At 54.2% G+C, this 15176-nt stretch overlaps 1 protein-coding gene across 8 annotated transcripts in view; it reads right to left on the bottom strand.

Moving 5' to 3' along the window:
* The window catches only part of GTF2IRD1 (GTF2I repeat domain containing 1), a 104056-nt gene that overhangs the window by 14371 nt on the left and 74509 nt on the right, over nucleotides 1-15176 (bottom strand). For all 8 annotated transcript variants that reach the window (XM_074328435.1, XM_074328437.1, XM_074328432.1 and 5 more), the window contains one exon: nucleotides 14880-14908. In XM_074328435.1, the coding sequence (XP_074184536.1) occupies nucleotides 14880-14908 (29 nt within the window). The remainder of the gene's footprint in view (nucleotides 1-14879; nucleotides 14909-15176) is intronic.

Raw genomic sequence — 15176 nt, 5'->3', positions numbered from 1 at the left:
GGCTCTGTGCCCCCTTCAATCCATCTCCCTTCCCTGGGGTGAGGGTAGGGGACCACACCCGCTGGGGCAGGTGCTCTATGTCCCTCCCTGGAGCCCAGCCTTCTGGGCTAGAACAGTGGCTGACAGTGGGCTCTCTGGCTGGGGCCTCCCCTGTTGGGGCTACCAGGCCCTTCCACTGCCCCTTTAGCTGCCAACACTGGGAAGCAAATCCCACATCTGCCTATTACATGCCCCCCGGAGACTGTGCTGGAAACATACACAGTGATGTCCTTTATTCCTCACAACAAGCCTGACCTTTAGGTGTTGTGTCCCCCATTGTATAGATAAGAAAGCTGGGGCTCAGAGGAGTCAAGGCGCCTTTTGAAAGCCACCAAGGACCGTGGTCTGCAATCGGTGGCGCTAGGATTTGAACCCAGGTCTTTCTGACCCCTGGGAACTGCATTCCTGTCTGAGAACAGCCCAGCATCTTCTGTCCTGCAGCCCTATGGCTGGGCAGAGCAGGCACCAGGTTTTGTCTTGGGGGTCTGTCCTGGACAGACAATCCTGGGGCCAGCCGCATGCGTGGCCCTTCCCAAGGGAAAATGCCTCCTTCCCTCTCCTTTCCCTTCCTCCGAGGTCCCAGCACACAGCTGACCCAGCCAGGGACAGTCCTGACCCAAGGCCGGCCCAGGCCCAGGCAGAGCTGTGGCCACACTGCCAGGCCCAGAATATTGTGTGTTCAGCACCACGAGCAGGGCATCAGTGCCTTCTCCTGGGAACAGGGACACATTTGGGCAGGTGACCGCATAGGCTGGGGCAGCGAGGATGCACACTGTCCTACGTCTCCTAGATGGTTCTGAGAACACGTCCTCACACTGTGCAGCAGCAGCGGCCAAGGCTACAGCCAACTACAGCAGCATGGACGCTCCGTGGGGGCTGAGGTTGTGGTCTGTTTTCCGCTGTCCGTTCATGATTACAGCCCCAGCACCTACAATATGCCCGACACATTATAGGCGCCCATTAAATGTTAGAGAAATCAAGCTCTTACATGCCGGGCACTGTTCTTAGATCTTTGCATGGATTCATTCACTTAATCTGTGCAACAACCCTATGAGGTTGTACCTATGAGCATCTCCACTTTACAGGCGTGGAAACAGGGAAGAAGCGACCTGTCCCAGGTCACACAGTGAGTGAGTGGGGGAGCCAGGATTTACCCCCGACTCCTAACCACCTCGTAGTATAGCCTCTCTGTCCTGGCTGTGAGCACAGGGGGAAGTGTCCAAAACCCAGGCTTATAACCATGCTGACTGCTTGTTAGGACCTTGTTTCCACACATGGGCGAGGGAAGAGCAATCTTCCTCCCACCCTGGCCACGCGGCAGCCCCTTCTCACTCTTTCTGCACTCACAACCCCCAAACCCATGTTCCCAACTGCCTCCTTGAGCACCGTGGATTCCACACATCCCCAAACAGGCTTCCAACCCATCCCTCCTCCCTCGGCTTCTCATGGGTGACGGGTGCCTAGCCCCACTCTCCTATGTGGGTGCTCAAGAGAGAAACTGAGGCTGCCTCCAACCCTTGGTAGGCTGAGCAGTGGCCCCAAAGCTGTTCACGTCCTGATCCCCGGGGCCTGTGGCAGAAGGGACTTTGGGTTGTGATTAAGTTAAGAATCTTGGGATGGGAGATTATCCTGAGTGATTCAAGTGGACCACAAATATAATCACAAGAGTCCTTTAAAGGAAGCAAGGTCAAAAGCAAGAGATGGGACAACAGAAGCAGAGACTGGAGTGATAAGCTTTGAAGATGGAGGAGAGGCCATGAACTGAGGCATTAAAGTGGCCTCTAGAAGCTGGAAAAGACAAGAAAACGATTCCCCCTTGGAGCCTATGGAAGGAACCTGCCCAGCTGACGCCATGACTTTAACCCTATAAGATGCATTTCGGACTTTTTACCTCTACAGCTGTAAGGGAATAACTATTGCTTTAAGCCACTAAGTTTGGGTAATTCGTTACAGCAGTCACAGGAAATTAATACAAACTCCTTGCGTGCCTTTGCCTCCATCCACAAATCCAGGTGGATGGACCACTTTCCTAGAGAAACTTCCCACAGGTCCAGCCCGAGGATGAGTTAGGCCTCGTCACCTCTCCTCTCACTGAGGCAAGAACTTCTCACCTGGCCTCCCTGAATCCATCCTCTGATCTGTAAGCCTGTGGATATTTCTAAAGTCTATTTGACTGTGTCATTCTCTTGCTTAAAATTTAAGAAGTTTTTGTTGTCCACGGGGCAAATCCATCCTCCTTCCACCAAACAAGACCTTCTGCCGATACCCCTCTTCCCGTTTTTCACCCAGGCAATGTGTTCTGCCTGCCATTCTCCAGGTCCCCACCAAAGAGGTCATGGGAAATCTATTCAGCTTCATGGAACAGATAATGGAATCTCAGGGTTCCCTACGTCATGGAGTGTCAAGAGGACCTTCTTTCCCTGCCCTGCCTTGTGTGGCACTTATAATCCTGCATGAGGGTGTATGTGTGGGGGAGTCTCTACCTACAAAGGGTAATTTTTCTCTCTGCCCAAGACTGGGTCCTGCTAAGTGGCCACCACTGCTCAGGGCCACCCCCCATGTCCCTGCAAAATGCCCAGCCAAGTCTCTGGGCTCTTCATGGCCATAAGGGAGAACAGGGTTTGACACTGGCTCCAGGTCACGGCCCACTCCTGGTTCCCTCCTGCCTCACCCGTTCCCCAAAGGCACCAGGACTCCGGCTCTGACTTGACTCTCCCGATGATCTCATCCTGTCTTAGGGATTTAAATACCAACAACATGCTAATGAATTCTCAAAATTATACAATTATACCTCAAGCCTGGACGGCTCTCCTGAGCCCCCAACTTGCGCATGGAACCCCAGATTTAATGACACCCCAGACTTAATATGCCAGAGGCAATGCCTGGCATTCCAGCCCTCGTAGCCCACTCCTCCTGTGTGCTCCTCATCTCAGCTACAGGTAGCTCCGTCCTTCCAGCTCAGCCTAAATCCCTGACGTCAAACTTGACTCCTCTCTCAGCCACATCAGCAAGTTCTGTTGGCTTTAGCTACAAAACATACCCGGAGCCAACGATTCACCACTGGGCCTCACCTCCTTCCGTTTCTCCCTGCTACGTACCACCCTGTCTGTCCTCATCCGGCAGCCAGAGTAATCCTGTTAAATCCTAAATTGGATTCTTTCTTCTGCTCAGAAGCAGCTCCAGCTCACTGGGAACAAAAGGCGTCATTCTTACCCAGCCCCACACAAGCTGCCTTCTCTCCCGTTTCCACTTCATCTCCTACCACGTCCCCCACCTCCGTCCTCCAACACGCTGCCTAGGGATCTCAGGGCCTTTGCAGCTGTTGTTCTCTATGCCTGCAGTGCTTTTCTTGTCCCCCCCAGCGCCCCACCATTTCCTTCAGGCCTTTACTCAAGGCCTTTCCTGGACACCCCCATGTAACATTGCATACCCCTGAAAATAAACAACCTCTCCCATCCGCTTTTCTGCTCCTTGGTGCTCACGTCTAACTTGCTTTACACTTCCCATTGTTTATTCGCTGCATCCACACCAGAACGTAAGCGCCACGAGGCAGGGATTTTCTAAATCGGTGTTGGTCAAAAGCCCAGCACCCAGCCCAGCGCCTGACCCCAGTCTACCTGGAACTGTTCATGGACGAGGTCAGTGCACCTGAGCTCCTAAAGCCTTGAAGAGGCCCCTGCTGCCCTGGTCCCCACACCTGGGAGCTCCACATCCCCCATCCCCACCATGAGGCCTCTTCTGTCACCAGACCCCTCTTCATAAGGTTGGAATGATGGAATCCACCCAGTAATCCACAGGTGCTGAGCCCTACTTAGTGTCTGGCGCCTAGGCCTCCACTTTTGTGGCTCAAAGGCCCATTTATCAGCCAGGGAGAGCTTCTGTTCAGCATGCAGTGCCTGGTGACCCCTCAAGCTGATTTCATTCCCACCCAAATAAAGGCACTAGTTGTTCCTGTCAACTTGGGTGGTCCCAGCTGGGGAAATAGTTTCAGTGAGGTTTTCTGGAATGTTGCAGAAGAGTCAGAAGCCCCCCACTGCTCCCTTCTGGGGCCTACTGAGCCCATCTAACAACCACTGGGAACCTTGAGTCCCCCCCACCCCCACCTGGCAGGACTGGGGACCACCAACCAGCCCATGGGCAGAATGGGGAGGCAATGATCCCGCAGAGCCCCCACAGGCCAGGAAAAGGGTGGAGCCTCCTGACAGCACATCATTCCATCCCCCACTGTGCTGCCTCGCCTGGAAGAAAGGAGGCAGCGGGCCAACTCTGGGCCTGGCAGCCAGGCGTCTGTCTGCCCACAAAGGCCTCCAAGCCCCGCCCAGCAGATGCCAGCTCCTCGGGGAAGGCAGAAGGGAGATCATTACTGGAGCCTAATTAACAAAGAAAAGCAGAGATAATTAAGTGGAGAAACATGTGGCTGGCGCTGGAATTGTGATATCTTTAGAAACTTGAGAAGGGACGGTTTTATTTTGAGCTCTCAAGAACATGACAGAGTTGGAAGGGTGGAGAGGCGGTGGGGAAGGCCGAGGCCAGAGGCCTGTGTGTGGCTGGGGTGGGGAAATGACCCTCAGGTCGTCTGCGGTGGAATAGGGGGCGGGAGGGGGGCGGGGGAGGACACACCATGGAGGGCATTCCTGCTCCTTGCAACCTCAGGGCCCAGAGACAATTACTTAATTTATCCCTGAGATCACAGACAGTAAGCTAACTTATTCAAGATTACAGACAGTTAACTTATCTAAGATCACACAGCTCAGAAGTGGTGGAACCAGTTTCTGAAGGGGCACAAGAGGACCTATTCCTGCTCCTGTTCAGCTCCCCCCCCCCCAGGCCCTCTGCTGAGGTCAGCACCATGCTGGCACCCAGGCCCCACTCATGGCCTCTTTTCCAGGAAGCCCCACAGAGGAGACTGACCTAGCAGGGGCCCCAATGAGGACAATGACATTTGGGGGGAGGGCCTTTCCCTGCTGTACCCTCCCTGAAAACAGGGTCATACCCTTTGCTTGGCAGTCCCTTCACCAACAGCTGAGCTTCTCAAACTGGGGTCTTAGGCAATGCTGGGGAATATGAAGTGATTTAGGTAGAATGATCTATTTTCCTCAGGAGAATATAATTTAACATACACCGGAGTTCCTTAAATTAAAACTAGAGTATATGGGGTAGACTACGTGAGAACTTCCTAGATAAAGCTAGGGCTGGCCAAGAACTTGAGCCCTGGCCCTCGGGGGTGCTTGGGCTCCGGCTGCGGAGACATCAGCGGAAGAGCTTGCCAAGGCTGGGTCTGCAGGGTCTAGTCCACGCTGCAAAGCCTGGCCTTCCAGGCCCTCCTCGCTCCAGCCTGGCCGGCCTTTCCGCTTCACCGCCTCCTGCTCTTGACAGGTCATTCATTCTTCTCCTTGATTGGCTGTGTGCCCCAGGGTAGCCCTAGCGTGGGACTTTTTACATTTTACAAGTAGGGAAACCGAGGCCCAGACAGGCAAACCTGACTTACTGGAGTCAAACAGGAAGTCAGCAGCTCTGTTTTGTCTCTGGGGCCCGAGCCCTTGCTCTGGGGCGGGAAGGAGGTGGAGAGGGTCTGGCTGCTCGCAGAGTTCCCTCAAGCTGGCAGGGAGGGCTGTACCCCAGGGGCGGAGGGAACCCAAAGGAGAGGAAGCTGGGGCAGGGCAGCTGGGCCTGTAACTCTGGTTATCATTTGGCTCCCAGACCCAAGGGGAGCTGTGAGGAAGCTTGGGGCTGGGTAGCAGAGGGAAGTGATCTGGTATGGGAGGGCAGGGGTGAGGGGGGCCCTCCCTCTGCACCCTCCCAGGTTCTGAAGGGCCTGGGCTCTTGCTTCCCTTTCTCCACAGGCAGGTGGATTATGCACAAACCCAAGGTAGCTTCAGTTGGAAAAGTCCTTCCCTCCTTTCCTGCAGGGCTCCTTGTGGGAAGCAGCCTCTCATGTGCTCTGTAGGCTCAACCTCTACTCAACTGTTTCCAGTAACAGGGAGTTCCCTACCTTCCAAGGCTTTTTTTACGCTAGCGCTACTTGAGAACAGTTCTAGAATGTTCTTTATTTCTTTGATCCCTCTGGTGTTGCCCAGAAGGACTCTGCTCTCTCTTCCGAGATTGGCAAACAGCTGCCTGACAGTTTTTCTTATCCTCACATTCCTCCACCGCCTTTCCTTCCACTTCTTCTCCTTTTGTTCCTTATAGACTCTTTTCCTTCAAGGTCCCCTGGAGGTCGCTGTAGCCCTGGGCCCTCTGCTAGCTCCACATTCATTCCTGGTGATGTAGCTGCCACCTTCACACTGACCGTGCCAGCCCTATCACCATCCTGTCGGCTCTAAGCACCACTCAGGTCCCGCCAACTCCGCATTTGGCCCTGGATGTCTCACAGGCCTGCAGACCAAACTTTGGGCACAGGAACCACAATCACCCTTCCGGAACCTTCTGCACTCCCTCCCTCCTTGCACCCTGCTACGACCTCTAGGTTCTAACTCCACCCATGTCTGGGTCCTGCAGCCCACTGCCTGGCTTCACTGCCCCCGTTTTGCTTTCTACAATCCACCCATGGTGGGTGGAAGTGTGGTTACCATGGTAATCGTAGGACAAAGCAAATCCGATCCTATCATTTCAACTGAAAAAAACTTCCAATGTTACCAGATAAAGCTTGAGTCACAAGCGTTTAGGTCAAGATCTTTTATAATTCTGGCCTCATTTTTTTGCTACCCTCCTCCCTCACCGCCCAACACCCCCTGCCCACACCCTGTTCAGGCTCCAGAATAGCAGAGACCTGGGTATGGCTTTAGCTCAGTGCTAATGATGTGATTTTTGCCTCTTTCAGCCTCAGTGTGCCCAGCTGCAAAGTGAGGATGACAATGCTCGACCTCACAGGCTTGTGTGAAGGGCACAGGCCCGGCATGCCATGGGCTCAGCAAAGGTTGGATGTGGTGATTTCATGGCTGCCCACCTGTGTGGTGCTGCCCGCAGTCTGGAACGCCCCAGCTCCTTGGGGAGCTTGCCCTGACCCCCCGTGCATCTGGTTCTCCTGGGGGAAGAGGAACTGGTCTTTGCCTGTGGCTGGCACTGAACTCACATGGTGGCCGGGGCCTAGGAAACCCACACTGCTCCCTCTTATTTCCTGGGGATCAACCTGCAAGCACATAAGCCTTCCACGTCCCTGGCCCTCTGGCCCCGACCTCCTCTCCTTCCTCTAGCCACAATGGTGGCCTCTCCATGGCACACGTCATGCATCCTTCTCTGACTGTCCCTTCCCGTCTGTCTAGCCCTCCCCTCTAGGACCCTGACTCCAATAGTCTTTTATCCCCATTGGGCCCTGTAGTCCCCCGTCACCCTTTCCATCCCCCTCGGAGGAGCTGGCAGAGGGACTCTTGTACAAGCTCTCAGCAGCCCCTCTTCAGCCCATCCTGTTTCTTGGGGGGATGCTCCTCCTCTCACCATTCTCCCCACCCTCTCTGCTGCATCACTCATCTCTCTCTCTCTCAAATTACGAGGCTGCCATTCCCACCTCTAAAACCCTCTCCTGATCCATTTCACCCTGCAGCTCCCATGCCATCTCTCTCCTGCCCTCAAAGGGTCGTCTGTCCCAGTGAGTTCCATTTCTCTTCTCTCATTCTTTCCTGAGCCCACAGGTCTCCACCTCTCACAGAAACTGCCCTTAACCAGGCCGCCTACGACCTCCGGGCTGCTCACTGCCATGGTCCTCTTTCCAGCCTCGTCTACTTGACCTGGCTCAGGTGATCACTCTCCTTTAACAGCTTCTCACTTGCCTCCCGGGACATCATCCCTCCGGGTGATCCACCTAGCTCTCCACCTAAATGCTGGAGCGCCCCACGACTCATCCTGGGAACCCTTCTGACTGTCCATACTCATGCCCTCTGGTCCAGTGTCACGACTTAAGTACATGAAATACAGAATGGCTCTCGACTGCACGTGCCTACTGGGGTCCTCCCTGATGGGTAGCTCTAACCACCTGACCCGCCTCTTCACTTGGGTGTCCAACTTGCCCACCAATCAGATCCTGCCCCCTCTTGCTCTCGAGCTGCTCGGGACAAAATCTTGATGTTGTGGGGGTTCAGAGTGAGTCACCCCTAGATATGCCTCTGTGGTATGTATAGATTGTCTTGAACTAAAGGCCACAGGCTCAAGAGGAAGTTCTGCCCCTCCCTTGACTACCTAGAAGAACTTGAATTAGGGGCCTTGCCCATAATTATCCCCCATCCCCCAGGGATCCTGTGAAGCCCCTGGTCCAATCCTCCCCGTCTTTTGACCCATCTACAGGGCAGAGCAAACTTCTATTTACTAAAAGTCTGCTCTTATCCTGCACTGACCCTTTGAAGCCCCCAAGGCTCCTTACTTCGTTCCTGGCTCAGGATGTCTGATATACCTCAGTGTCCCTTTCTATCTCTGAACCTCTACTGTATGTGGGGTCTCTGACTCTCTCGGGCATTCCCATACATATGCATGTATTAAATTTGCTTATTTTCTCTTGCTAATCTGCCTCATGTTACTTGATTATTGGACCAGCCAGAAGAACCAGGAAAGTTTGTTCCTCCCCTGCAATGTCATCCTTGACCTCTTTCACCCCACGCCCCCCCACTCTATGTCAGCAATTTTGTTGGCTCTACTTTCAAAATACGTCCAGGGTCCCAGAGCCTTTGCTCTGACTGGGTTCCAGCCCCTGGATGTTTCAAACATTTCTACATGGCTCATAGCCTCAATTTTTTCAGGCCTTAACTCTGGTGGCCTATTTAAAATTGTCCCCTCAATAGATAGTCCTATTTCTGCTTTATTTGTCTCTATGGCATTAGTCGCTATGAAATATACTATTTGTTTTTAATATTTGTCTCCTGGGGCATTAGAATATAAGCACTACAAGAGTAGAGATTTTTGTCTATTTTATATTCCCATATCTTGCTTGGCACAGAGCAGGTACTCAATACATTTTTGTTGTACAAATAAAGGAACCCAAAGCATTAATTGTGAGCCTCAAGGTTTGGATAGGTAGGATCAATGTTATAATGTCAGCCAGAAGGGGGCAGCAAAGAGCCACCCCCGTGTAGATGAAAAATGAGCATGAGCACATGCTGTGTGACATCAAGCAAGGTCCTTAACCTCTCTGAGCTTGTTTCTTCCTGTTACACAGGTTATTGGGGGAGATCACATGTGCTGGTATGGGAAGGCTTTGTAATTGGCAAATCACAAGCACATGGATATTAGATGTCCACAGTACGAGGAGCTGCCCAAATGTCCACAGTAGGGGACAGGGCAATCATGTAACTATGATGCAGCCTGGTGAGGGAATATTATAAAGCGTTTTAAGGACATGGGGGAAATGCTTATGTTTTAAGTTTGTGTATATGTAAATATCACAGAAAGAAAAACAGTGAGATGTGAAATTAATTAAGTTTGTGGAAAAATCTGAAAGAAACGTATCATCATAAAAATCAAAAGCCATCTGGGCAGTTAGATTTCTGTATTTTCCAAATTTTTGCCATGGGTATGTATTTGTGATTCCTCTTAGGTTTTTCTGACCTACCAGAAGAACGTTCTGTGGCTGTTACTACCGTGTTTCCCCAAAAATAAGACCTGGTCTTACATTAATTTTTCCTCCATTAGGGCTTATTTTCAGCAGATGTCTTATTTTTTCATGTACAACAATCTACATTTATTCAAATACAGTCATGTCATCTTCTTCTGGAACATCGTCATAACGTACTTAACTTAATGTGTCCGTCGGGCTGAGATCTTAACTGGGGCTTATTTTCGGGGAAACACTGTATAACCACTACTTGGGCAGAGGGCCTCTCCCAACATACCCCGGACATCTTCCTTTGCTGTCCTGGGTTTTTGAGGCCTTGGGCCCTCTGGGTTTGGGAGAGGTCACCTGGACTTGGTGCTGCTGAGAGCACAGAGGGCTGTGTCAGGCTTACTCAGAGCCCCTCCCACAGCAAACGTCCCGGCCGTGCTCTGTGACTTGCCTCCTGGGTGCCCAATAACCTGTGGCCCCTGGTGCACATCTGTTCCTGAGAGCCAGATGGATGCCTGGTGCTTGGAGGGCAGAGATGCCCTACTGCTGTTCCTAGCACCAACCTGTCTGGCCCCTGGTCCAGTCTCCCTACTCGAACTCATGGTACTGCAGGCAGGTGGGTAAGGTGGGGGGCACCTACACAGGCAGCAAGGAGCTACCAATGGTGTGCATCTCTCCAGCCTTACTTGCTTGGGCCCCTGGGGTTAGGCCTGGGTTATCTTGGCCCCTTGAAGCCAGGGCTGGAGCTCACTCTAGTATAAGTGGGGGCCTGGCCCCACCATCCCTCTGTAGCCCCAGGCTCCTCCTGCCTGCATGCCCATCCCCCAGGGATCCCGTGAAACCCCTGGCCCACAGCTGCTCTGACCAAGGCCTGCACTCCCCCCACTGTCCTCTCAGGCTCGGTCCAAGTCTGTCTTCCTCTCTAGCCAGGTGCCTACCACCACTCAGTACAAGCAGGACAGACTACCAGACACCAGTGGGGAAACTGAGGGCAGATGTGTATCCAGTTGGACAACACCAAAGGCCTTCTGGGCTCATCTCTTTTCACCCAGAACAAAACCAGCCCAGGAATGACCGTACCCTCACCCTGCTCTGGGCCAGCCCATTGTTCCAAGCCATATCGTGAAAGGCCCAGACTTAACAACCAATTTACCTCCAAAGCACAGTTTCCTTCTTTACCATTAACCTTCTCAGGATGGTTCTGTTAGGAAAGGCTTCAATAAATGACCTAGAAAACCTGACAGCCATCCTTACTGGGGTCCCTCCCCTCCCCAGGGAAGTCCCCCTCCTTCCAAGCCTCCCCCTCTAAGCTCTCCCACTGACCTAGCCTCCCCCAGCACTGGACAGCTCACGCTCAACCCTCTGCACAGGTGGCTGCAGAGGTGGACTTCACAGAAGCTTCGGGCCCTGGGGCGGGGGCTCAGTGGGTAGGAACAAGGGGCGTCTCTCCAATCACCTGAGTGGACAGTTGTCCGTGATGTCTTCTGTGTACCAGGGTGGACACGTGACATTCAAGACTTGATGGGCCCCCTCCCGCTTACTTCTTGGCACTGTGGAACCCTCTGGGACTTGCACATAAGCCCAGGGAACGGGGGAGCCTAAGTGGACTCACATTAAGTTTCTGCCACTATGTAAGGAGGGCTTTTGGTAGAAATCTAGTTCAATTTTAGAAGAACCGAAAAGAAAGTTTACACGTCTTGCACTTCTGAGTTTGTAGACTAAAGTCCATTCCCTATTTTTAGAAGAGATGTTAAGAAAAAGGAAAAAGTCTCAAAGTTCCACTGTGCCTGGGATAAGGCCTGCCTCCTTCTCATGACAAGCCTTACCCTCCTGTGTGCGCCAGCTCCATTCCTACTAGACACTTGCGATTTCGCTTAGGCTGTGCCCTGTGTCAGCAACACACACTGTTCTGCTCACCTCTGAGGCCCAGTTCAATGTCACCTCCTCCAAGAAGCCTTCCAGAGCCCCAGGAATAACAATAACCAACACCCCCATTGGCTAAGCTCTTCCCATAGCCGGTCCTGGGCTGAAGGCTTTACAAACATCTTACTTGAGTGTCAGGACAAAACCCCCAGGGCAGCAGGTGGAAACTGTCCTCAAGAGCTCACCCACCACTGCCCATCATTTGTCCAATTCAGATCACCTGGGGCGGCAGGTATCACTCTCTTCATCTCACAGATGAGGAAGTGTAGGCTCAAGGATGTGAAATAATGAGCCCAGTCACACGGCCAGGAAGAGGGGTGCAGGGATCTGAACCTGGGTCTCCCTGAGCACCGGCCTGTGCTTTCCCACGGCCCACAGGCTGCCTTGGACCCACAACCCCAGAGATCATCTGCCACCCCTCCACATGCCCAGGGCACCTGCTAAAGTCCTGCCTCCCCCAATGACCTGAGTGCCTGCTCCAATATCACCCCCAGACGCTGGCCTGTATCAGGTTTCAGTGATTTTCTCATGGAAGGTTTGGAACAGCCCTTTCTGGGGCAGGAACAGCACTCAATGACCTCTGGTGAACCCTCGGAGGCCCATGTGAGCCTGGACACCTTCCCAGCCCAGTGTGACAAGGGACTTGAGTAAGCGTGGAGCTGGCCTGCAAGCCAGCCTGCTTGGCCCCTCCAGGCCCGGGGTGCCAATGCCTGGAAAGGCGCTGGCAGTTCCACCCGAGGGCTGGGACCAGGGCCTCTTTCCCATCTCCTCTTCCAGGCAGCCTGCCATTCTCTCCCATACCACATGGGCAGAGGAAGCATTTCTCAGGGCTCTGTCTGTACACAGAGGAGCCAAAGGGAAGGTCAACAGACTGGCAGAGACTGAGGGACAATGGCTGAGAGTCAAGAAGCTGCTCAAACAACAAGATGGGCCGTTGAGCTCGCCTAACTGGAGGGAGAGTCCTGGTCAGTGGAAGAGGTCACCCCTAGAAGGGTGCAGGAGCTCTGGTCTGCGTGAGGGCGGCTGGCTGACCCTCTGCCCGCAGTGCTTCTCCCCAAGCCTGACACACACTGTTCAGTGGCTGCTCTGATTTATGGACTGCACGCTCGTAATCTGTGGCGTCCCTCACAGAATGCAGGGAGCCGGGCTTTGGAGCTAACAGTTCCTTTCCTTACAGGTGGGGCATCCCAGGCCAGTCACGGAAGTTCCCTCCATCCATAAAAAGGGGACAGAAAAAGGGGACAGTGCAAAGCGCTGGACGTACAGCCTGGCATACATAAGGTGTCATAAATGACTTTTCTTTTCCTGCTTTCCAAGTTCATTAAAAATGTACATGCCCTTCAAGCAGCTGTACTTCAGGACATGTGAACCCTTCCTGGAGGGGCTGGGGAGCACAGGAGGAGCCGAGGGGCGGCCGAGGGGCGGCCACACTGCATTTCTACTTTCCATCGGCAGAGGGAGGCCGGGCCATGCTTCCTGCAGCTGCTTGTGGGACCGGGCCCAGCACTCACACCAACTTAGGCAGAAACCCAACTCGGGGCAGCCGTGGCTGGAAGCGGACGCGGTGGCACCAGCACTGACGTCTACCAGGCTTGGAGCCAGGCGAGTGAACCACAGGCACCGACCACAATCCTGCAGCAAGGCCGGTCCACAGAGTTGGGGCCAAGCAGCCTGTCACAGAGAGGGGAGGGACTGGTGGTACCAGGAAAGGTGTGTTCTGGTTCCCATTACGAGGAGGGAACTGTTCAAGTCCAAAGGCCTGTGATTTTCTCACGAGCATTCGAGCCTCCGTTTCCCTGCCCTGTACCTGCTGGACCCAGCTTGCTTCCCAGGGAAACACTCACTTCCACTGTGGTCACCTGAATTGGGCGGACCCCTGGTTCTGCCTCTAAGAGTACAGGCCTTAAGGCCACCTGCTAGCTGTGTGACACGAGCACACTGATGAAACGCAGAGCCTGTTTCCCACTGTGAGTAGGGTTCTTGCACCTACCTCACAGGTCTGAGGAGTAAACGCGACGCCTCCTGTGTGTTCACTGCTGTAACCCTAGTGCTTAGAGCACTGCTGGCCCCAGGAGGGCCTCGGAAATACATGTAAAATGAACCCACGCGAGGCGGGTCTGATACCCAATAATCTTTCGGTAAGTTTTCGGCTGGGGCCACCACGGCTGCATCTGGCTGCTACTTCCACCACCTTCACCTTCCTAACACCCCATCACTTCCCCATGTCTGAGAGCTCTGGGAAAACACCTTTGGGGTGGGCCTCGGACACCTGCTGCTTACCCACCTTACTCCTCCCTCTCCAAGTCCTGCCTTCCCCTGAGGCACCATGGAGACTTCCTCTCCAGGAAACCCTCCCCAGCCAACCCCACTCTCCCTGGGGTGGGAGGGTGGGGGTCCCTGCAGCCTGACAGCAGCTGTCACATTACTTCACCCCTCAGGAAGTCTTGCTCCTTCCAGTGTGATGGCCTCATACCCCTTCCCCAGAAGCCCACCAAGCCAGGCTGGCACAGGGAGTGGACAGCTCCAGGGAGTGGACAGCTCCAGGGAGTGGGGGTGAATGTGCGTGCAGGGGGGTAACAGGTGATGTTCCCGGGCATGGAACTGGCTTCCTCTGATCTGGGAATGCCGTGATGGCTCAGCCGTTCTCAGCACATCAGCACAGCCTCCCTCCCCAAGGGCACAGGCGGGCTAGTCTTTACACCAGCAGCGGCTCCTGGGGTGGGCGTGGGGCGGGGGTGAGGTGGCAGGGCTCCTCTCGTCTCTCCTACACAGGCTCTGGGGTCACTCGTTCAATGTATGCAGCCTCCTCCCTGGAGGCCCTGGCCAGCCCGGTGTGTTCACCCAAGGGTCAGCCTCCGCTCATACTGGGTTTGGGAGGGCTAGGACACAGGCCATGGAGGAGATGGAGGGGCACAGATGCCTTGCAAGAGGGTCAGGAGAGGCATTTTACCCGCTAAGGCTGGTGGGCACCTCTTACATCTTACTGCCAAGCTCACCGGTCCCCATGCAGACCTTCCTCCCTCTGAGGTTAGAAACCCCCTGGCATCAACCTCATCTACTCACCAAGGGCAACTGGGCCCCTTCATGAAGAGGAGTGGGGAGCACTGAGCTGACGCCTTCTTCTCAAACCCTGGCTGTGTGAAGCTTACAAGTCGCCAATGCCACCTACCACCCCTCTCTCTGCCCAGGTTCCAGCTTGGCCTTCCCCCTGCCTCCTGGGGCTGGTGTCCAGGTAAGGTGGGAGGACAGAAGAGCAGGGGCCTGGCTCCTGCTTCAGGGCCTCACAACCTGTGTCCCACAGCAAGCTTGGTTCCGCCTCTGGCCCCCAGCACCATGGCCGGCTCCCACGCCAGCAGGCCCCCCACCCCCACTCCAAGCCAGCGCCTCTTACCAGGCTTTGGGATGAGTCCTTGGAAAGGTCTAGAAGAGAAACAGAGAGGCGGGTGTCAGGGGGAGGGCCTGGGAGCTCATTAGAAATTGTTTGGGGCCCACCCAGACCTACTGCATTAGAATGTGTCATTTTCACAAGCTGCCCGGTGATTCGTGTTCATGGGACACTGTGCAGGAGGGTGACCAGGATTTCCCACTGGCTGTGCTCTGGCTGGCTCTGTGACCTTGGGCTAATCACTTGTCTCGGTTCCCTCCCCTCTGAAGTAGGCCTAATACCTCTCCCAGGGGGCTAGGAGTG

The sequence above is a fragment of the Rhinolophus sinicus genome, linkage group LG03 (genome assembly GCF_036562045.2).
Source record: "Rhinolophus sinicus isolate RSC01 linkage group LG03, ASM3656204v1, whole genome shotgun sequence".
In the NCBI taxonomy this organism is placed as follows: Eukaryota; Metazoa; Chordata; class Mammalia; order Chiroptera; family Rhinolophidae; genus Rhinolophus; species Rhinolophus sinicus.
The sequence above is the reverse complement of the archived record's forward strand: the minus strand, read 5'-3'. Positions and strand labels throughout refer to the sequence as shown.